Source organism: Pezoporus wallicus, unplaced genomic scaffold, assembly GCF_028554395.1.
Source record: "Pezoporus wallicus isolate ANWC-B61680 ecotype Strahan unplaced genomic scaffold, APGP_CSIRO_Pwel_v1 contig_4901, whole genome shotgun sequence".
In the NCBI taxonomy this organism is placed as follows: Eukaryota; Metazoa; Chordata; class Aves; order Psittaciformes; family Psittacidae; genus Pezoporus; species Pezoporus wallicus.
In genome coordinates this window covers 269,542-293,723 of record NW_026640354.1, presented here as the reverse complement: position 1 = coordinate 293,723, position 24,182 = coordinate 269,542, and the positions used below count along the sequence as shown (strand labels likewise).

At 36.8% G+C, this 24,182-nt stretch overlaps 1 protein-coding gene across 5 annotated transcripts in view; it reads left to right on the top strand.

Annotated features, from left to right (window-relative positions):
* The window catches only part of SENP6 (SUMO specific peptidase 6), a 75,070-nt gene extending 51,690 nt beyond the window's left edge, over window positions 1-23,380 (top strand). For 3 of the 5 annotated variants that reach the window (XM_057418859.1, XM_057418860.1, XM_057418858.1), the window contains 14 exons: window positions 683-725; window positions 4,846-5,025; window positions 7,955-8,181; window positions 8,747-8,853; window positions 8,947-9,063; window positions 9,925-10,047; window positions 10,294-10,386; window positions 12,533-12,966; window positions 15,270-15,373; window positions 16,053-16,193; window positions 17,233-17,321; window positions 19,488-19,556; window positions 19,643-19,793; window positions 22,415-23,380. In XM_057418859.1, the coding sequence (XP_057274842.1) occupies window positions 683-725; window positions 4,846-5,025; window positions 7,955-8,181; window positions 8,747-8,853; window positions 8,947-9,063; window positions 9,925-10,047; window positions 10,294-10,386; window positions 12,533-12,966; window positions 15,270-15,373; window positions 16,053-16,193; window positions 17,233-17,321; window positions 19,488-19,556; window positions 19,643-19,793; window positions 22,415-22,624 (2,088 nt within the window). In that variant the 3' untranslated portion in view covers window positions 22,625-23,380. The remainder of the gene's footprint in view (window positions 1-682; window positions 726-4,845; window positions 5,026-7,954; window positions 8,182-8,746; window positions 8,854-8,946; window positions 9,064-9,924; window positions 10,048-10,293; window positions 10,387-12,532; window positions 12,967-15,269; window positions 15,374-16,052; window positions 16,194-17,232; window positions 17,322-19,487; window positions 19,557-19,642; window positions 19,794-22,414) is intronic. The other 2 variants (XM_057418862.1, XM_057418861.1) reach the window with 1 other exon arrangement.
* Window positions 23,381-24,182: the final 802 nt, after the last annotated feature.

Below are 24,182 nucleotides of genomic sequence, written 5' to 3'. Positions count from 1 at the left end.
CACATCATGCTTTCAAATCTCTTGAAAACCCTGTTTACATGCTTGGGGAGGGGCTTATGGATGAGTGTGCATTTGTTAAAAACATTGAAGATAACAGCTACAGGAATAAACATGTCTGCAGGTGAATAATTTTACTTCTGTAGAACAATATTTTTTTGTTAGCCTTCTAAGGTACATGGGCACTTTCAAGGAGACATTGAATGTTAGCTGTATGCAGTAAGCAAGATAAAATGCATACTTCTTGCTTGAGTAATCACATAAATAGCAGAGAGGTATTGATCATTCTTTCCACCTTTGCAAAACCCTATTGCTTGATTTGGTTAAATACTCATACTGATAGGTGACATTCTCTTCTGAGGTTTGTTTTTTTTTTCTCCTGATAATTTGTGGCATTTCTCAGAGTATTTTAAACCTTTTTGAAAATGGATTACTTAAATCTTAGGTTTCCACAGTTACTATGACTGAAAGAGACACTGAATAGTTAGTAAAGATTTACTTGCTTCATGGAGTTGTGCTAAAATGTACACTTTTTTTTGTAAATTATATTTTACATTTTTATTTTAATTTTTTCATTACTTAAGTACTTAGTCAAATGAAGTATGTTTGCTAACAGCTAAAAGGTATTAAGTCAGTTCTGGTTTGGAGAAGGTGTGAAATCTTACTGTTGTGTTGTCTTCCACAGTTTTGCCTGGATTATATCAAAATACGCCTAGAAAGTCAAGAAGGTGAGCACATCTTTCATTTCATGTTAATACTCATTATATGTATGCTGAATGAAGAAATTTATTAAAAAGGAATTATCAAGTGAAAGGAATTATCAAGTTGAATCATAATGAAATGTCAATTCTGCCTTTGTCATGTACATAATAAATTATACTGGGTGCCTGTACCCAAATAAGTAGGGGATGGGGGAGGGGTGGGAAAAAGGCCGAGTGTAAATTTGACCTGAACTGCCTGGTGAATAAAAACCAAAATGATTTTGCATCATCTCTGCCTTCTACTGTCAGAAAGAAATTCACAGATAGCAGGAATTAGCAGTTTGTGGCGTGCTTGCAACTGGGTTATTAGTTCTTCCCCTTCATCGTAGTTGAAGAGCTGTAGGTATTCTGGTGATGGTTTGCAAAGGTTTTCTTGAAAATAATTAACAAAAGCAAGAGGCAAGAGTAACTTCCTATAAAAGGTGTTATCTCTTTAACACTTTCTTAGTTCTTTCATTTGAGATGCATAAGTAGGCTGTAAAAGCCACTCCCTTGCAAATTTTTTCTTCTCTGGCCTAAACTTAGTATATTTCATGTTACTGAAAGAAATGCAGTGACATAGTTTAGGAAATGGCGAGCTTACAACTGTTGCTCCATTTCCTTTGTTTTCTTTTGTAGGATTTTGCTTTGAGCCTGAAAACAAGCTTTGCCTCCTTTTGTTAATCTTAAATTTTCATGAAGATGCAGTCCTATTGAATTTTATATTTTGGTATTTGTAAAAGAGTACTATTGCATTTTGGCATTCTTATATCCATAAAGGTGTCTGACAACCTGTAAAGATAAGCGTATCCTTTGGTAACTGAAGTGTTTAAGTTTCTGTCACATCTAAAATAGAGATGCATAGAAACTACCACTTTTCATGTATTAAATGTATTAAAAAAAAACACCCCAAACCACTAAAAAGCTTATTAAAATTTGTAGTAAATACTTGTCAATTTTTAGTCAGAACAGCTGCAGGGTGAAATTATTTCCATGGGACTTGATCACTCAATAGCATAAAAATGGCAACTCGTTAAATGCTGTGTTTCTGCATTTATTGGAACATTTGCTATTTAGGGTTTTTTTGAGTTTTGCATCTGGAGGAAGATGGTGTATTCCCCGCTAGCTCCATTTCGGTGAACTTCATAATTGTAGTATGATTTGCTTAAATACAAGTAAGGGTCTCAAAATAAAAATGACACCTACTGTTTTTTCTTTAGGACTATTACAGTGGTCATGCTTTTTCATGGAAAGGCAAATGCTTTGGACAGCTGTAGAAACAGCAGTACTGTCCTGTCTTGAGCCTGTTTTTACATGTACAAGTATATGTCAAGTTCTCAAAATTTTCCTCACATTTCTTCTCAGTTTTCTGCAACTCCCAACTGGTGTTTCAAGGAAACAGCTTTCTAATATGTAAAAAAAACCTGTTCTTGTTGCCTTTAATGGATAAGTCCTATTGTCTTATGTCAGTGTTACAGGAAATATTGTTCACAGGTTAAGGCATTTATGGTAAAATATGTTATGCTTGTCTTCATGCAATATAAATATAATTTAAATTTTCATCTGAAGAGTAGACAGTCTTCCTCACACAGGAAATGCAGTATGCTTCGTCTCAGTGTAAACAGTCACAAGGAGACCAACTAAGTCATGTTTTCGCAATGTTCTCTATCTAGACACAGTTAGAAGGACCTGTATGCTTCAGTTAAATAGGTTGAATCTCAGTTTAAGTTGGGATTGTCATTACTATGGTCTGCCTCTGAAAGTGAGAAATTAGGTAAAATGAATTAAGTGCTTTCATTTAGGAAGGAGAAAACTGGCTGAGAGGCCATACCCAGAAGTTGGCGGTAAATAGCTCCTTTACAAACTGCCTACCTCTCACAAGTGGTGTCCCTCAGGGATCAATATTGGGCCCAGTGCTTCTTAGTATCTTCATAAGTGATCTGGAAGATGGCATTAAGTGTACCCTGTCAAAGTTTGCTAATGATGACACTTTGGAAAGGAGAGCCACCCTGCAGGATTACCTGGATAGACTGGAAGAGTGGGCTAACAAGAACCTTATGAAGTTCAGCAAGGACAAGTATTAGGTCGTGCACAGCTGGGAAAATGTAATCTAGGTGTGCAGCACAGGGTGGGATTTACCCAGCTGGGGAGCAGATCTGTTGACTGAGACTTTGGGGTCCTGACAAGACAGCAAGCTCCATATGAGTAAACAGGATGCAGCTGTATCAGGATGCTGGGTTGCCTCAACAGGTGCATCACCAGCAGAGATAAAGATATTATTATCCAACTCTACATAGTGCTTTTCAGGCCACACCTGGAACACTGTGTTCAGTTTTGGTCCCCACTACACAAAAAAAATGTGGAGAAGCTGGAGAGGGTCCAGAGAAGGGCCACAAAGATGATCAAAGGATGGGAAGCCTGGCATGTGAGGAAAGGCTGAGAGACCTGGGTTTGTTCATCCTAAATAGTCTCAGAGGAGATCTTATCACTGTGTTCCAGTGAAGGGTTGGTACAAAGAAGATGGAACTTCCTTTTTACAAGGAGTCACATGGAAAAGACATGGGGTAATGGCACAAGTTACTCCCAGAGAGATTCTGACTGGACACGAGAGGAAGAATTTTCACAATGAGTACAATCAGCCATTGGAATAATCTCCACAGGGAAGTGGTGGATTCCTCAACTTTGAACACTTTTAAGATTCAGCTGGACGGAGTGCTCAGCCATGTAGTCTACACTGTTGTTGCCAAGAAAGGTCTGAGCAGATGATACTTGAGGTCCCTTCCAACCTGGTATTCTCTGATTGAAAATTGAAGTATTATGGTACATGCTGAGGTATTACAGCCTAGCTTTGGAAAACTATTTTGTTTTTTTGTTTTAAACAAAAAAGAGGGAAAGAAAGACCCATAAATGAATTACCATCTATGGATTTTCATTTAGTTACTAACTTCGTTCTCTCTTATATAAGTCCTTAAGGAGAGAAAGGAGAAATCAGGGCAAGGAGACGGGCTAGTTAGATAATGTACCATATTTCTGCTGCCCAGTGGGTTTGAAGGGAGTATGCTGTTGCTGCAGCCTGACTTAGAGCTGGGCTGCTTCTTCCCCAGTTAGTGGGACCAGAGGTATTTGAGGTTTAGAAGAAAGGAGGGCTGCTTTGCTGTGCAGAAGCCCTGGTGGCCGCCACTTCCAGTCTGCAGCCAGTGAATACTTGCTTATGGTAACTGTTTAACTATTTTCCTTGGCTGTACAAGCAGCAGACTCCTTTTATGGGAGCCACGGGTGAATTCAGTAGCCAACAGAAGGGAGGATGTAGAGTATAGACATTTATTTATTTATTTATTATCGTATGGTTTTCTGCAGTTATGCTCAGGGTGATGCAGATTGGGTGGTACTAGTTCTACTAATTTTCACTCACCTTCTGTCTGACCAAGATACATTTACAAATTTAACTGAATAAAAGCCTAAGTATTTTCAGGAATTCCCTACAGTGTCTCTTGCCTTTTACAGGGAAAGGAGGAGAAGGCAGACATGTTGCATTGATTTTTTTTTTTTTTTTTTTTTTTTTAATTAGAAGGACTTTATGTTGGCTCCTGTTTTCTATCCTGTTGATGGTATGGCTCCTATATAGCCTCTGTGGTGGAGGCTGCCACTAAATAAAGCTTTAACTGATTACCATTAATCATTTTTCTAATGTTCGTTCATCATTCTTTTAATTTTGAAGTTATTTTTGATAAGGGAGCTTGATCAAAGGTAAGTCTACAAAGAAAGTTTTACAAACTTTACAAACTACAAAACAAACACAGCGATAGTTGTGAATTTAAATCACTGGAAATCATGTTTTTTTCTGTGGAATTAAAACTGGATTAAAGTTTGTGAGAAGAAAACACTTTGTTTCTGATTACTTTCCTGACAGGTGAGAGTGGAGGAGTTCAGTCTGTCTTTTAAGGTATTAACAGGCATCGCTTCTTGAATATGGGTTAATTTCATATATTAGAACACTTTTTATAAAGTTAATGAGCACATACTGGTTCCTTGTTAAAATCAGAGGAGAAATTGCAAAGCAAACCTATCTATTTTTACTATAATTTAATATGTCATTATTTTCTTCTAGAGTCAGAAAGTGATATCCGAGAAATTAACCTGAAAACTTCAGAACTTACCAAATGTGAATGGTGTAGTGTACGAAAATTACCAGTAGTTTTCTTACAAACAGTACCATCAACCTGTAGTAGCCTGAGAGAACAACTGAAAATGAGTAAAGATAATGTCTGGTACGAATGTAAAGGAGACAGTAAGTAAAATAATTTTAGTCTACTGTTTTCTTTAAATTGCCTTTTAATGTTTTACATCATGACAGTGAACAAAACACTAAAATTGACATCATTGGCAGGGGCAGGTGTCATGTTTTCCCAGACTATCACCTTCCCAGGCTGATGAGTACAGTTCAGAACAGCTTGGCAAAACTGTAGTCTTCTGTCTGCCCAGACATGTGCTAGTTACAACAGTTAAGTCGGTTTAGTATGGCTTTTTTTCCACTAATATTTGTACTGAATGTGAAAGCAAGTCTCTTTAGCTTTTGGGCCTTTATGTTTATAGGACAGTTTTGGGTTATACTTCCATCTGCTTTCTGTGCTATTCTGCTTACAGGCCTGAGTTTAAGTAGAGGCTGCGTGAGTTGATTTGTTGTTTTTCCCCATATACTTGTAGTGATTTTGTGATGTAGACTAATGCCTGCCTGGAAACTAAGTAGATTGTCTTCAGGAATCTTAACATTAATTTCAACATAGTTTTCCTCAAGGGTCTAGCATCTTAATATGTGCACTATTTTTTTCTAAATTAGCATAGTCCTCTTCCCCTTAAATAGGCTTTTCTTTAGGTTAAATTTTGTGGTTATTTATACTTGCACTCAGCTTCATAGATACATGTTGCATTCAAATGGAAGAAGAATGCTTTCAACAATCTCAGAATTGTGTGCTTCCAAGACATAATACTATTTTAATAAGCTCATCCACTTCCCATAAAAAGTATGAGCTGTAAGGAGTATTATAATTACAAAGTAATTAGAGAGCATGCTGGGAAGCTAGAGACAACCCTGGGAGTAGGCATTAGACCCCAAGTGAACACAGGTGTTCACAAGTGAAAAAAGCCTCCTGAGTTGTCTGGGTAGAGAAATCCTTCCTTCATGTCTCTCAGCCTTTCTCTCCCTAGCTTTTTCCTCTGAGACTGTGGCGCTGAGCTAGTTTTATACCCAACTGCTTTATTGTACTTGATGCTTAGGAGTACTTTGTGGTAAGACTGTTGCGATTTGCTTTGTGAGCAGTGAAATTACTGTAAGCCTGAATCCATAGCTGTGTAAGCAATTGTGTTTGTGTTCCCAAAATAGGACCTCTCTAAACCCAGTTATCCACCTAAATTCTATAGGTGGTGAATTGGGAAATACGCTACTGAAGAATTACTTTATGGGACAGTTAGCGTGCTGAGTTAAAAATAACCAAAAGGAAATGGTTATGCATATGTCTGAAACTCTTGTCTTACAGAAAAACAGATCCCTGCTGCTCTGAGTTAGCCAGCTATGTGAGACTGGGGTTTGCAGCCTGAATCCTGTTCCTGTGTCTGTCTAAATCCTCCTAGTGCAATTTACTGCTTGTTTATTTTTCAGATTGTGTGAATAGGTGATATTTACACAATAGCTGATTAATCTGACGCACATTCTCCAATTTTTGGTAAAGGGATACTGTGACCTGTTGAAGCCACTGTACCAAAAAAAAATGCCAGATTTATTAGCGCTACCAAGAGTAAGCATGAGAGAATATGGTATTCTGCTCACAGAATGTTCACCACAGGCAGAGAGGTTTTTGATTGTTTGTTACAGGACCTGAAAGAAGGGCTTTGCTCTTCTAGGTGGTGAGATCACTTTACCTGTTTAAGGAGATGAAGATTTTGATTACTGTGACATTTTCAATTCCTTTCTTTCTTCAGATGCGTACTTCTTAGAAATGAAACTGGTTGCTAGTGGATTTGAGATCCTTAAGAGATTTCTGTTTCTATGGTAACAGAAATCTGATCAGAGAAAAAGAACTTTCTTTCATGAAATTTCCATTACAGGTTTTCGTACTTCTGTAACCAAAACATGTGCCTAGAATCAGTAAGAGTAGTTTTATTAGAACTTGATGCCTCTAATATGCGTTACCTGGTTTATATGCACTTTTTCAAAAAACGTCATGCTTATTTTCCCATTTAAGTCTGGAAACAGTCATCTCAAAAATGTACTTTTTTTCCCCTCCTCAGTATTCTATTCCATTTAGTCTCTAAGCAGTGGTTTTAAGTTTTGTGTCCTACTTGCTAGCTGCCCCAAGTTAAAGCAGTATCTCTTTCAATCTGTCAGCGTTTCTCACAAACTCTATTGTCTGAAACACCTGACATGTAGATGTCAGTGCTGTATATACATGTAAAAATGATTCTTGTAGACTGTGTTACCTAAAAGGCTAGGGACCTCTGGGCTTATATGCTGTGACTTTAATATGTAAGATTTTCAAAAGGCAATAATGTCACCTTCTAGGATCAAGGCAGACCATGAATCTACCTGAATCATGGGGTCTCATATGCTGCTTTTGTTTTATTTAGCATATGTTGTCTTAGTTCTCCCTTTTTTCTTTCCCTTTTGTAATCGCATCTATTTGAAAGTAGGAGATAACCAGGCAGAAATATTTTAAAATAAATAACATGTAGACATTGAAGGGGTTAAGTAAATGAATGCCAGACCATGAAAGCCCCTCTGCATTCTTTATACAGTTCTCCTTTTCTAATAAATTTCCACAGATGGATAGATATCAGTCACAAATGGATTGTTTTTTGGTTTGTTTTTTTTGAGAGAGAGAGCTGCTCTAGACTTTTTAGCATTGACCTGGGAGAAATTAGGGCATGGTGTTTCTGTATATAGAGAGGAAATTATGCTGAATACATAATTTCTGGAATTGTATTGAAACAGTAGGATTATAGAAAAACAGTAGAACTATAATAAGAAAAAATAAGATAACATTAAATAAAGAATAAAGAGAAAATGTAGGTAGAAGGGCTTCATAGTTAATTCTTCGATCGGTATTACTGCTTGCATATATTGTCAACAGTGTATGTGGGTGTTGGCACATGAGCCTTTGAAATCTGTTCATTCTTGCAACGTATTTTTTTCCTAAATGATAATTTTCTCTGCTTTTTTGTAGGTCAAGAAGAACAGTATATAATTTTGATTTTTGAAACTGGTCTTGATCCTCATGCAAATTCAATATTTGAAAAAATTATTACTGACATTGGTATTAGAAATAATATTTCTGACTTCTTTGTGAAAATTTCCTTTGAAGAGGCCAATGGCAGGCTTGTTGCTTTTACCAAGTGCTTGGAAGACAATTCCAAAGGAAGCCCATCTCACAGAGAAAACAAAATAAAAAATGTAATTATATTTTTGTCAAAGTCATTATATTATTTGGGTTACAAATACACTAAAGGTAGTGTGCTAGTCCCCAGAGCACCCCAAAATTATCAACAATTTCTGCTGGCTTTTATATGAGGATTCTCAGACTGCATCATGGTGGGTTATGAAACTATGGTAAATACTCTGTGCATTCACAATACTTTTTAGTGTGGTCCACAAGAAGTGTTGCAATTTAAAATTACGAAGAGATGAGAAATCTTTACTATAATGTTTCCAAATTAATCTACTGGTAGAATGGTAATATTTTAAACAAGAAATTAAGTTGCAATGTTGTAGTTAAATTTAATCAGTGCTTTCTTTAAACAAAACTTCCTCTTAAAGAATTTGAAAGATTTGTGACTCTGCAAGAAATAAGAACAGACCTAAATGTAAGAAATTAAGTAGGAAAGGAAAAAAAACAACAAACACTTGAAGTCTTCACAAAAGCAGTGGGTATTACGCTGCTGGACTTCTTAAAGCTTTACTACCTTTTTCGTAAATTTGAGCACACTGTGCAAATTGATTTTCACTTTATTCTGTTAAGGTTGCTTCTGAATCCAAAATGCAGCAGCGAAATAAACAGTTACCATATTTTGATGATGATGAAGAAATTGGAGAACCACATACAGTATTTATTGGTCCTATTGAAAAGTAAGATGTTTATCTTTCCCTGTATTGATTCTCTGAGTTTTTTTTCAGCCTGTCATACTTATTATTGATTATATTTTGTTTTTTTCTTTTCAGGTTGATAGTTTATCCACCTCCTCCAGCTAAAGGTGGTATTTCTGTGACCAATGAAGACCTCCATTGTCTAAATGAAGGAGAGTTTTTAAATGATGTTATTATTGATTTTTATTTAAAGTAAGTTTTATTTCAAATAATTTTTTTCTTGTCTTTGAAACCTGAAAAATTTCTACACTAAAAATTCATAAGTCAATTGATAATACTTGGTCTCCAAGTATATATAGCTCTAATTTAAAAGGTTGTTTTGTATCTTTGCTAGAAATTTTGATTCCTCTGCTATCCTGCTTGACAGTGACATTGTTCTCACTTGGAAGAAAGGTTCTTTAAAATTTCTTAGCATCTGAAAAGGAATTTTAACTGAAAAAAAAAGAAAAAAAGGCATTTTTTAAGTTCACTTGTTTTTTTTCCTGAGTATTTGTATTTCGTGGAATTTCATTTGTTCTGATTAACATAATACATACATTTTTTTTTGTGTCACTGATGCTGCAGCTACTAGAAGTATATTATGTTGTTATGCGCAGCTGTGTTTATGCTACACATAAAGCACATGCGTATAATTTTCAGTCTACTAAAATATTTTAGAAGTAAAAAGAAGTTCAGTGCATCACTCTGGGAGTGTTTGGAGATTTAGTGGCTGTTACAGACTATGAATCTTTCCTAGATTTTATAAGTATTCTTTATGTAATATATTCATTGAAAATTTATCTTGCTGCCATGATCTAAAAACAAATACAACAGCAGCAAAACAATTTGATTGAACAGAGAACTTAATATCTTGAAATATTTGGAACAGATTTTGCCTTAATTAATTCCTGTGGTTAGTTAGCTCTAATACTCTTTTGTCTCTTTTGTGAAAGGCTGTAACAGTGTGGTGGGGAGGTAGCACTGTTGGAAGTCCTTTTTACTTTTGGGAGAATACTTTGATGGAATTCACCTCCATGATTTTTTTTCTTTTGCTTTTTTATTTTTACTAACTAGATATTTGGTACTTGAAAAACTGAAAAAAGAAGATGCTGATAGAATACATGTGTTCAGTTCTTTCTTCTATAAACGCCTTAATCAAAGGGAAAGGAGAAATATTCATGAAACTTCAAACCTTTCGTAAGTCTGTTGATAAGTCAGTTTAACTAAGAGCTAAGTAGAGGGAAGACTACAAGAAGAGGTGCTTTACAGAGGTAAAATCCTTACAGACAATATTGTGCTACCAACAGAACTCTAGGAAGCATCCAGACCTATAACAGACATAAAATAAATGAAAATCTTAAGAAGCTGTTAAGGTGAAAATATCTGGAAAAGTAGTCTTTCACTTAAAATAAGCCAGCCTACAAATCATGTGTTTTCTTGCAGAATACAACAAAAACGACATGGGCGAGTAAAAACATGGACACGACATGTTGACATTTTTGAGAAAGATTTCATTTTTGTTCCCCTTAATGAAGCGTAAGTAAATGAACTTTTCTGTCACAGTCAGTAACGGTTTAAGCCCTCCTCATTCTGAAACTGAAAGTAATAGTGTGAATTGAAACTAAAAATTAAGAGAATAAACATACTTTTCCAGGTGATTAAAAAAAACAGTTATGAACCTTTAAGTTCATTGTTGTAGTCTAAGAAGTATCAGACAGAATAAAGACTGAGAAAAAATGAACTTTTCTGAGTACTTCTTCTGAACCAGTTCAGAGAATCAGTTTTACCTTGTTCTCTGAAGTTCATTCTTCTAAGCAGTTATTGCTGATAATTTTTGGATTTACCTTTTTTAGCCCTTACTTTTTGTTCTGATGAGATCTGTATGGTTTACGTGAAATCATTCCTTAGTTATATGAAACCTATATTGGAAGAAAATGCAATTGAAAATTCTACTGCCCTATATTTAGAGCTTTATTCTTTTTCTTTATATCCATTTGTCCTGATAAGTTTCTTGGGTCAGGAAGCAGACAGATAGCATTCTAATAGTTGTTAAGGAGTTTTAATGGTGTTTGCTTTCTTTAAGATCAGAGCAAGTTGTCACAAACACATTTCCATGTTTCATGAATAGAATCTAAGCTGTCCTTAATATTTAGGAATGTTAAACTGCTGCATTTAAAATATATACAATAAAAACATGAGTAAAGGACGGAGAGACAAGAGAATTGTAGCTGACATATCATAGGCATGCCTAACAGGTCTTTCAGTAATTCAAAGAAGTTTGGGTTTTTTTAAATTAGACTGTCTTCAATGAAATGTGTCTAGATACTATGCCATTGTGCAGTGGGAGGAAAATTTCTCCTCCCTATCTGAATTCTGAGGCTAGCTGTAGAGAGGCAGTTATGAGATAAGTGACCAGAGATCTGTTGTAAAGTTGAAAGTAAGTCCTTTAGAAAGCTGTTTACAAGTATGGACTTTGGATTTTGAGATGCTATGACCTCTGTATAGCCATGGGAAGTCAGCCAGCCCTTAGGTGGTAAAAATGACTCAGTTGTAAGATAATTCTCCCTGTCCACTGCCGGCTTCATCCTTGTCATCCCTCTCCTCCGAAGCTTTAAGTGCGATAATTTTGAGGTGTCTGTCACCTAAATTTTTGTTGCTTTAAAGCTTGTTGCATACTTCATATTCTGCTTTCAGAGGCCACTTTAACTGCCTTTGAATTTCAATAGAATTGAAGCTTTGTAATTGTCTAATTTTAATGTCTGTTAGACATGCATTTTTAAATACTGTTTTTCTTTTTTTTCCTAAACCACCTGCATAATACATAGTGAGGTTGTGTTTTGCTATTTGCTGTAGGGAATCTATAGGGAATCAGAAAACCTTCAGAAAATTTCTAAATCGGGTCAGTCAGTATCTATTTGCAGTGCCTCAGTCCCTGAATTTGCTACTGCTCCATTTCTAATGGAGTGGCAAGTCAGTGAAGTCTGAAGAGGGAATAGGAGATAAAAAGGAAACTGGAGCAAAACTTACTTTGTTTTGGGGGAAAAACTACTGGTTTTGGTCCTGAAAGGGTTAGAACGTCAGTTCTTTGAAAGGGTCACTCAAAGGCACAACAAAGGGAGGACAACAGAGTTGTGGTGATGCTATTACAAATACTCTTTTTTCCCCTTTTTAGTTCACTGTTGACAAGATTTCTTTAAAAAATTGTCATATACAATTGGAAGATCTCATAGGCAAAAGAATATGGGCAATTCCATTAGATCTGACTACTGTTGCTAGTGCTGAACTACCAGAAAACTTTATAGAGCCATAAAACATGAACTCTACAATCTCTGTCTCATGCAGTGATAATGTTAAAGATGAAATAAGCTTTAATTAAAAGAAGGAAAAGAATGCAAATAGTATGAGCAAATTGAAATAAACTAACTGCATCATATTAATGAGTTGGTGACTGATTGAAAGGAATGATCTTACCTTTAGAGAAGTTTCTGAAGGCTTGAGTAAAACCTGCCCAGAAAAGTGAACAGCTATTACAATCTACCCTTGATAACTATGGGAGGTTTGGTGTTTTGTGTGTGTGTGCACATAGGGGACACTCAGTATTTTGTTTATTTATTACAGACTCCAGATTTAACCATGAGCATTAATGTATTAATTATTTTTTAATGTATTTTTTCCTTTTCAGTGCCCACTGGTTTTTGGCTGTCATCTGTTTTCCTGGTTTAGAAAAACCCAAATATGAACCAAATCCCCACTATCATGAAAATGCTGCAACACAGCTAAAATCTCCGTCTTCAGATGGAGAGAGCAACACACCATCTCCTTCGCCAAATGAATTAGATGCACAAAACTCACCTTCCAAGTCCACGGCAAAGAAGATGTTGACCAAAAAGTTTAATACAGCTTTAATTGACCCAAACACTGAAACAGAGGACAGTGAGTCTTCATGTTGTAGAAGAAGTCCTTGTAGGGGAAAAAGTGCTTTCAAAAAAATAAATCAAATAGACAGTGATGTGGAAGAACCTAACACTGTGGAATCAGCATGCCATAAACTAGACCATAGGACTCTGGACGCGAATGGTATACAGGGTGAATTCACAACTGCTAGCCAATCTATGGGTATGTAATTGTAAAAATATGCACATTTTAATTAAAAAAATTGAGATTTCACATCTGCCACCACTTCTATGTTTGTGTAAACTTCGTACTTTGAAAGTTCAGTATGTGCTGAGATTCGAGTGCTTGCAATATAAGTAATTTATAGCCATTGTGTATTAAGCGGTTTTGTGGTTGTTGACATAACTTCCATGGCAAAAGGCTGGAGATGAAAAACTGTTTTCCTAAATCAGATTAAGTTTTCAGTTGTGTGACCTTTTTTCACACAAATGATTTTGTAGACCACTTTGCATCACTTAAGGCTGTAATTGTTAAGGAAAGGAAAGTAGTTGACTGTGGATCCCCATAATGTATGTGCATGGAGTAGTTGAATTAAGATTGCTTCAGCAACCTTGCTTACAGTGTGTTCCAGCATTTGAGGTTTTGCTTCAACACCATTAGGTTCTTTAATGCCCTTAGAGCAGGTATGTAAAAAGAGTAAAAAGAAAAATAAAAAAAATCACTTACATGACCTCCATGTTACATTTAGAGAGGCTTTCTTCATGCATTACTGCTTTGGAGGCTGATTTCAGCGCTCTTGAGCAGCATTTGTACCAAAGTGAGCTAACGTACTTTTAAAGGCAGATGAAGGAAATAGGAAAAGATTGTTTTCTCTGTTTGCTGCAAGGTTTGGATCCTATTCAGATAGAGATTGTATTGGTGGCTGATGGTCGTTCAGTTACCAACTAAACCACTGGGACTGCTTTGCTCAACTATTGCAGATGGTGTACCCTTTTATTAATGTAGACATTTGTATAGGTCACTGTTATGGTTTAAGGGTGAGATTCAGTTTGAGACTGACACTAATAAATGTTTAGGCATCTAAGTTTAGATGGGCATCTTAAACTTTCATTTCAGTCAAATGGAAGATGGGGATATAAGCCTTGGGTTTTCTGCCCAGCCTTCAGCTGTTGCTCCAGAAGGGTGTGGGTTTTGATTCTTGACCCTGCCAAACCTATAGGTATGTCCTTGATACCCTAGGGTATCTCAAAGGTAGCAGATGCCTCTTTGATAGTATAGTCAGTGGCCAAGAGGCCACCTTTTCCTGTGCTAAAGCAGACAGAGTGGCTGTCCAGTTGAGTAGTCCTAAGTCACATTAGTGTATGGCCTATTTCTTCTGCTAAGGTCTTTTCAAAGATACGGAGTAAGGCTAATTCCCAAGTTTGTCCCTGTGGAATTCCACTGGCAACCTCTTTCCAAAGTGTTTAAGTTCTCTGTTGAAGCATTTTCAAAAGCAGGTCTTTGCCATTTTTTCCATTAGCTAATTCATTGCCCTATTTACTGTTCTTACAGAAATCCTGGTTTTCTTCCTTAATAAGAAATATATCCTCCAGTGACACTAACCAACACTTTTTATTTTAGTGATTGTTTAGCTATATTATAGAGCCCTTTAAGAAAAGTTTTCTTACTAAGATTTTGGGGTTTGCTGGCATGAGTTATTTTTCACTTATTTCCACATATTTTTCAATTTTTCGCCTCAAAAATCTGTTCTGAAATTTTGCATGGTAGTATACTAAGACTAGTGAGCCTGTAGCCTTATGTATCTGCTTCTTTCACAGGTATAGCTGTAACATTCAATAATCTTTATATCTTCTGCTGCAGTTTCCCAGGTGACTAAATATGTAGAGAGAATAGGGAGTGAATTTACAGACACTTTTTTTATGTAGCAAACAGTGAAGTTTCACAAACATTTCTAAGCTGCTGCTCTCAGGAGAGCTGATCCTGCATTCTACCCTCCCTGGCAGTGCATTCTCAAGCTGCCTTTTCCTCTTACCAGCACAAGTCTTCACATCACTGCACAGTGAATCTGATCAAGGAAATGATTCAAGTAAAAAATAAGCTTGTGACTGTCTTTCTCAGTGTGGTCTATTGTGTGTGGGTATGTTTGATGTCATGGAAGAACCATGGGAAAGAAGGAATGGGAATAAGTGCTTATATGAGGATCCAAATGAGACTGCCGCTTTTGATGTCAGTAGCTTTTTATACTGTTTTACAGGCTTCATGGAACTACAGGGTAATTTCATGATAGTTCTTAGTCTGTCTTTAGAATATTTTTACTCATTTCACAGAATAAGGAACAGTTTCTGCTGTGTTACTTTGAAGAAACTTTTCACTTCTGTTCATATGCATGAATAAAATATTATATGTCAGCATTATCACAGTTATTGTGAGCAATCCTGGAGAAATCTTAGGTATTGAACATGAGTTTGGTCTTCAATGATGACATAGTATTTGATTAAATATACTGCTATCTGTGATTGATACAGATGGATTGCACAAAATCAGGCTAAACTATAGTGAAGATTCAGCTGATGGCAGTAAACTAAATGAAGATGAGCTTATAGATTTTTCTGAAGACCAAGATAATCAGGTAAAGAATTCAGCAATTTTATTTTGGAAATGTAAATTGTTGGTTTGTAGTTTGAATGGGCAGCTTAAAGCTGTGTCCACATTGTAAATGTGTCTAAAACTAGTTATCTTTACAAGTGTCAAATCCAAAGCACTGGCTGCATAGACAGTTTGCAAATTAGCTGGCAGGAAAGGATTGTACATTCATTCATTAAACTTGTATAGTAGGAAACTGCTGTACTAATCCCACATTTAATATTTTGTGAGTCTTTTACATAGTGACAACATTAGACAATGATTTTAGTGGAAACTCTGAAAGTCAACACATTCCTACCTTTCGTCTCTTCCACTCCCATGTTTACCTACCAGACCCAAGAACAAGTTACTCTTCTTTCAGCTGCTATTTCCTGGACATAAACAGACACCTTTATAAGTAGGTGCTACTTTGCTGTTTTGTTTCATTGATGCTTCTAATCAAATTTAAACAGCATGGATTTGTAATCAAGTAGTGTTCTTATTCAGATTGGAAGAAGTTTTAGACCTGTGGAACAACTGATCATTAAAATGCCCTTTACTGGTTCACTACGGGGTTTGAGGGTATTATGCCACAGCCCTGTTGCTTCTACAGTGTAAGTTCAACGTGAGCAAGCTAGGAGTTACACATTTATTCCTCCTAATTGGCCTTCCTGTTCATGTTCCAGGTGTATGACTCCAAGTTGTCCAAAATAAAGAATCGGAGACTATCAGATACACTGTCTAGGAATTACCTGGTTTTCACCTTTGAGTCCAGAACAAAAAAATATTTTCCAAAGTCTGCAGCTATTTGTAATGGCTTCCAAATAGTATGTATATGTCTGCACACGCATAAAAGCTCCAGTTCATGTTGAAATCTGAAGATGTTTTTCATACAGACTCCACCCACCTCTTCTGTCATGCCACTTGCCTGAACATTCTGTGGTTCTCACCTGATGGAAGTGCCTTTCTGTCTATTCTGTAGCAATTAGAGTTCCCTGAATGGGCAGCAGTTTCTAATAGGAGAACATCTTCATGGCATAGCATGAGGATTTCAGTTGTAGGATCCTTCATGTTAGTATGTGTACACAATTCTCACCAAAAATGTCGCAAATTATGCTGATGCAGCTGTTCCCATTTTTGGAAAGCATCTTATTCCCTGTAACACAATGGTCTGCAGGAGTAATAGTGAAAATAGAAGGGAAAGAAACTATGGATCATTGGGATACTTTTAGATACAATGACTTACTGGCTTTGTTTATATAACTTCTATATCCTTCATAGCAATCAATATTGAAATTGAAAGGTCAAGGATATTCCCAGGTTTGTGGCATGACTGTTTTTGCAACCCATGATATATAATTTCACAGTGGTTTAATTTCCCTCACCCTGAAAACCAAGTTGGTTCATTCTGGAGTACAGATCAGATTTTAATTCTGAGTTCGTTGCAGATTTTGTCTCCTTTCTTCTAGAATGTAATGTACATAAAACTGCCAAGCAGGTTCCTAGTAGTCATTGGCAGGGGAAAGTATAATTTGGATTATAACTGAATAATGGAGATGCATCTCTTTTAAGCCAGCAATGATTTGAAAATGTCAGTTGCAGTTTTTTTTCTAGTTTCAGTGGTTGTTAAATAAATAGCACCATTCACTCTGTGTTATTCCAGCAAGGATTTGAGAAACCATGTGCCTAAAAGTTAGTAATGCAACCTTTACAAACTATGAATGGTTTCAGATTAAAGCTACCACTTTATTAAATTTGTGTTATTGGTCTTGAATAAGAATGGTAAGTATAGCAATAATTTCGTTTGCATCCGTTTGAAAAACAGTACTAGCTTTTAAACACCTGTAAAACATGTTCCTTCTGTAGGAAGACAGTAGTGACGATGGTGGCCTTCTGGATGATAACTGCAATTCAGAAATGGGACAATGGCACCTGAAGCCTACCATCTGCAAACAGTAAGTATTAAAACCATTAAAATGGAGATTTCATATAAAAGTTTATGAAATTGTCAAAGATGGTAATTATGGGAAATGGTCACACATCAGTGTTCAAACACTTTAATCAGCATGTTATTAGTGTTTGAGAGAGAATTTTATACTTAGTAGTATCATCTTCAGTGAGCAGAAAATTTAGTGAATGAAACTGCTACTGGTATGGAGGCATTCGGGGTTTCTGTTAAGCTTCTACTGCTTCAAGGCAGGTGAAAATTGTTTCTTCAAATAAGGCTGTTCTTCGATAGCTTGCATGTAGATACCTACAAAAAGAAGGTGCAGAAGCATATTCAAATGTAGCTTTCTGTATCAAAAAGCAGATTGATGTCTTAACTAACTTAATGCTGAAGAAAACCTTAGTCAGTACTCAAAATGAGTACAGGAAAACAGAAATAATTTTTAACCACCCCCATTTCCTATCAAAATGTGTTCTAGCTGTTTATTGTTTCTGTCTGTAGAATTAATTTTTTTTTCTAATAAGATTGTTCCACAGTACTAAATTCAGTTACTTTTTTTTTTTTTTTTTTTACCTTTTTAACTGTTTTGGACTTGAAACCCTTTTTTTTACTTTTTATGTTTGAAACCCAGAAACTATTTCTTCATAATCATTGGCTGCAGTTGCTTGCATTTTGGTGTGACAGAAATACATGATTCCATATCCTGAAATACTGTTACTCGTACTGCTGTCTGACTGTCTCCTTTGTATTTTTTCACAATTTATTTATCCATTTTCTTCTTTGTGTGTGTAAGGGTAACTAGAAAGAGAAAGGCTTTCACAATGCGTGCTTACAGTGCACCATAAGAATAAAATTACATATTTATACATGGTATGGAATTTGTATGACTTACTGTTAATGCATTTTTATGAGGGGATAAAAATACATCTGTGTTGTGAGTTTTAAGAATATTTATGAGCTGCTGATTATAGCTTGGCTAAATTTGTCCCATTCTGTTGATAGATTATCCGTACATAATACTTCCCCCAGACAGTATTTTAATCCAAACATGGAATTTCATAAGATATTTGGCACTTAAGTATCAAAAGTGATTAAGAGCACTTAAATGCTTTACTATGTAACAACTTCCTTCCCCCAAAGTACTGGATTGATCATTTTAAAAAAGCATTGCCTATGTAAATAATATATTTTTTTTAAATAAGCAATTAAAACAAGTACAAGTAAAGGCAAATGTTATTCAAGTGATTATATGCTTATGCCTAAAAAATTGAATACATGTAAATGAATTTATAAATGCAAACAAACCTAGACATAAATGCATGCAGATATTTTATCTGCATTACTAGTTTGCAGTTTCTGTAAAGGATACCTTGTCTGAATGTATGTGTATTAGAAAGGAGAAAGCAGAGCTTTGTGAAAATTGATTTACATCCTATTTATCCCTCAAAATACATCTTGCACCTAATGCTGAGATTCTGAACTCTGGTATGAGTTAGCTTTGATGTATAAATCCAGCTGTGCCATATAAGGCAGCTGATATGACTGTTCTGTTTATAGCTGCTGCAGAGGTGGTGTCCTCTAGGTCAAGGGACAGGATGTAAGCATCTGTAGTGGACAGAAGTCTTCAGGCAAACTTGGTAGTCTAGAAAATGTTTGTTTATGGATATGTTATTTTTGAAAGTTTTTCAAATGGAGTACATGTGTGTTTTGTGCATAACTACCAGGTAGATTTCTGATTCATTGGCTGGAATAATTTCTTAAACGTGCAACACCTAGTGCCATCTTAGGTGCTACAGACTGCCCCATCTGCCCTCCAGCTGCTACTCCAGAAGGATGTTTTTGGGTTCTAGCACTTACTTTCTAGTCTCTTGCCAGTGTCCCAGATACCTTGTGCATCTAGAAGAGTACTAGACATCTCAGAGGGTTTTAAGCAACTAGTTTTTGCCTGTAACGTATGCTTTCAGTCTGACAGTATGCTCAGTGTATGGTTGAATCTAGACAGTCTTACATTTAGCTATCCCAGTTAGGGGATTATAGCAGTGCTGGTGAAACTTTATAGTATTGACCTACTTTTGTTCAAGGTCACCCCACTGTTTCATAGCTAGTTGTGTAACATTGTGCTTTCCAAACTGCTGTAAAATACCGTGTACTTAAAAGTTGTGTTCTCTCTTAGGCCCTGCATTTTGCTTATGGACTCCCTGAGAGGGCCTTCCCGGTCAAATGTTGTGAAAATACTACGGGAGTAAGTTTCATGTCTGGGTTTGGGGGTTGGTTTTCTGCAAAATTCTTCAAGAAGAGAGTTTTGATTGGCGTGGTCTTTTATCATAGATATTTAGAGGTGGAATGGGAAGTCAGAAAAGGCAACAAAAGAAGTTTTTCCAAAGATGTCATGAAAGGTTCCAACCCAAAAGTGCCACAACAAAACAATTTCAGTGACTGTGGGGTGTACATACTGCAGTATGTGGAGAGCTTTTTTGAGGTATGTGATGTATCCCTGTTTGTATAACTGTTGGGGGTGGGTTTTCTGGATTGTTTTGTTTTGTTGGTATCCAGCAGCAATCGGTGGTGAACTACTAAATTATAACAGCTATAAAAGGCTCCTAGTGTAGCTGTTATAGCTATTTATTAGATTATGCATTATACACTAGTGTATACATGAACATACATAATATTTTTTGGGAAATAAACTGATTATCCTTTTTAGTTTTATATATGTATCAGCAATTGGAAGCCAATTTGAAATAGGCTTTTTTTCTAAGAGAATAAGAAAATACATATAGAGTCTTTTGTTTGTGTTCTTACTGTCCATAGTCTTTAAAATAACCCAGTAAGAACCTGAGTTCAAATTTGAGTTCTAAATCTAACCTAAAGATGCAGGACAAAAAGCTGGTTCTTTTCTCCCTAAGAACCGTAATTCTGAGTCAGTTCATTAATATGATACAAGTAGTTTTTCTTTAACTTGCAAGAAAACATGCAAATGGAATCATTACAGCTAAATGTCAGATCTTTAATCCACTGGAGAATTTGGTTAAACAATGACTTTAACTGTCTCGATCTTTCACAAGTGGTGGAGGTGTTGACACCGTCAGGTCTAGGGGAAGGAGAAGTGACAGTCAAGTGAGATGTTGCCTGTATTGGACACAAACTGTTTAAGTCCATGGTTCTTGAGACCACTAAACTGTCCTGTTACTGAACCTTTCCTGGGGAAGTGTCTGTTTCTTCTCTGTTCCTCCACCCTCCCCATGTTCATACTTCATATGAGGGCAGAAAGGCTTCAGCAGAGTGCGTTTGTGCAGGTCAAAACCAAAAGCTTTTGCTCTACCAGTGAGTCCGTGAGAGCATTAGAACCATCCTCCTTCCTCTTTTGTACTTGGGAGATATGAAGAGCAACCAGGTTTTAATAATCTTAACCCCTTCCATCCCCTTCCTTCTTGCAAATGTATTGCTGAATTACATCAGGCCGAATCTCTCGTCCTGTCCGGTCTTGCAGTATGCAGCAGCATCGCCTGTCAGCGCATAGGGATGGCATTTAGATGCGTCAGGTAGCAGATCATGGGGTATTCACAGCACTAACACTGGTGGGGAGGGAAAAGCCATACTGGCTCCATGGTACTTCACTGCCGTACTGTTACTGAACTAGTAAGTTCAGCTGCTAATGTATTTCAAAACTTGCACAAAGTCTCATTGTTTCCAGCAGCTGTGCAAACTGAATGGGAGCATGTGGGGAGGGGTGCTTAATTTGATGTTTGTGGACTATTTAGGCACATCTTATTCTTGTTTGTCGATTTATTTTAAATACCTTGGTTTTAGTAATAACGGTTAAAATCATGATTTTTTAAAACCATGAATCCATGACAGGGTAGGCAGTGTAACAAGGAGTATACCTGTCAGCTGTCATAGCAAGTAGTTGCCAGCGCTCCTTCAACACCATGCCTGTTCAGCTTTGCCTTTGGGCCCAGGTGGGGCACCTCTGCCCTGCCAAAGGAGCCCCCCCCGTTTCCTGTCAGCAATTTGTGGGGGTGCCGGGTCAGGAGGGCTGCTGCGGCGCGGCTTCCGCCGCCAGGGGCCGCAGCGCTGCCGCCTCAAGTACGCGGAGGGGCCCAGCCGGCGGCAGAGCGCAGAGCCCCGGCGGCAGCAGCCGGGGTTTGCGGGGACGGGCATTGTCAGTTCCGGGGGACAGACCTGGCAACCCAGCACAAGGTGCACAGCTGGCTTCTGCCCCGTGTCCCTGCTCTTCTTCCCCACAATGAACAGTAACAAAAAGCCCCAGTCAAGGACGTGTTCAGATTAATGTAAACTGTTGTGTTAACCGCACTAACGTGTTCTTTCTCCTTCGTCTGACCTATTTCATGGGTTTTACCCATGGTTTTCTGCATCTTTAGTGTCATTCTTCCGAAGTCTACTTACTGCTGGTGTAAAGTAGCTTCATTGGCAAAGTCAGTTCAACGTAGGGGTTACTTTGTTGCCATTTTATTTAGCTAATGTTCTGTTTGGAGGTAAAATGATGCTGCTAGTACAGTTTATGGCATTTATTGATTTGTTCCCATGCAGAATGTCACTAGTTTTTTTCCCCAAGTAGTCTTGTTAGTGTTAACTCAGTGAGTGAATGTAATTCACTCAATATAAACTGGAATACAGAAAGAGAGGGATTTCTTTGAGAGAAAACACTATTCCACAAACTGTTGTATGTTTAGGGTGAAATTGTTGTACGGTGTCACAGAAGTGGCATAGATAATAACTCATAATTCTTTGAATTAATAACCTCTAGCAAGAAAACCAAATGCAAGTACAGAAGGGGCTGGTGGTAGCCAGAGGCTTTTCACAGACCTTGCTTTTTAGGGTGAAATGTTAAACTGACTTTACTAGTTGGTTATGGTCTTAAAGGTTATTTACAAGAATAGGAAAATTTAGCCGTTGATTCCTAATCAACTCTGGATAGCTTGATTGGTTTTACCTTAATTGTACATGTACAGAGTACACAAATCATAGAAATTTTGTTCCATGCTGATAGAATGAGGTGAGGAAGAATGTGCTACAGTTCTCTCCAGTCTTCTAGATTGTAACTTCTTACTGTAATATCCAAATGACCTTTCTTTTCAGAATCCTATTCTGAGTTTTGAGCTACCAATGAACTTAACAGACTGGTTTCCACGCCCAAGAATGAAAACCAAAAGAGAAGAAATACGAAAAATAATTCTGAAGCTGCAGGAACAGCAGAACAAGGAAAAGAAGGGACAAAAGGACGCAAGTTCAATGGAAAGATCTTTGCAGGAAAAAACAGAACAACTTACCAACAGCAGCTCAGACTGAGTGTTGTATCTGTTGCATGTTTGCTCCACAATCAAAACTGAAACATACATTTTTGTCTGCCCAGACTAAAGATTTGGCGTATTCTCTGCTCAGAGTCTCTTGGGAATGTTTAATGCTTGTATAAATGTGTGTCATAAAATGATTTAATTTCCACAAAGATGTGTATTAAGTAAGCGAGTCTGTACATATGTTAATGAGGCCAACTTTTTCAGCATTTGTAATTACTTTTTTTCCACTTGTTAGGGAGCTTTTGTTATGTATTTCTGTTAATAGAACTTAAATAGCAACTTCTAAACATAAAGCAAATAAAGAAAATATTTATAGGATAAAATGGGTAATTTTTTATTTTTCAGTAAAGTTGTAATGTCACAGGCTTAAGTAACACATAGGAAATTATTTGGTAGTGAGATAATTCATATTTTGACCCTATTTAGTTGCCCTTTACAAGATTATTCTGCTTGCGCTACAAACAATAATGTGGGTGTCTCAATGTACCATGGCCTCAGAGAGGGTGATCCCCATCCTCCCAGTATCTTAAGTGTAGGCAGTATAATAGTTAATAGGACTGCTTCAGATTTGGGGTTTGAAAGATACGCCTTGCAATGAAAATAATTCCACCCTCGCTTCAGTGGGATGGGCTAGGGAAAGGGGGAGAATGCTCTTTGACCAGAGATAACTATTCAAACAGTATTATAACAGTGATTTCAATGAAGTGATCTTGAGTGATACTATTAAATCATATTTTGTGGATCCCAATTGTTGTACAGGTGTATTTTGAGACTTTCTTCATTATAAAGTTGTATTTTGGTAAGTGTACTTGGAATAGCAAGTTGCCCACATTACATTTTCTATGTTATGATTCTGAATGTTACATTCATATGTGCTTTATCTAAGTAATGAACATTTAAAAAGAAAAAAGTGTACGATTACTATTTTTTGTAATATCCACGCAAAAAAAAAAACCAAAAACAACACAACAGAATACCAGTGTTCATTGCTTGATTGTTTGTTCTTGGCTTTAGGTAGCATCAGACTAATGTTGGGATTTGTTTGGATATTTCCAGCATATTTTGATTTTTACAACAATCTGAAATGCCATCGTTGCTTAAACTGCAAACAGCCTTTTTGCCTTGTTAAAGAAAGGCTTTGGTATTCAAATGAGGAAAGGAAAAGATGGTTTGTGCAAGGAGGTATACATACACAGTCTTCTAATACAGATATCTTTGAAAGGAACCAGAAACTGTCTCTCCCCAGGAAGAAATCTCTTGGGGGGAGAAAGACGGACCTTCTGCCCCTCCTTGCAGACAGTATTTTCTCTCCTGATTTTCCTGCTGGCAACATCATTTGTCATTCCCTTCTCCCACAGAGAAGCAGCAGAGAATTCATTAGCTGAACTCTTCGTGTCCCCAAAGACCAATTTTTATGCACAAGATCAAGTCTAACCCCGTATACAGGTTCTCCGTGAGTTTTCATTCTCACTAAACCCTGAAAACATGGCTGCTAAGGATGTTACTACCAGGGCATTCCTGCATAGACAGCTGTCTGTGTGAAACCCTCT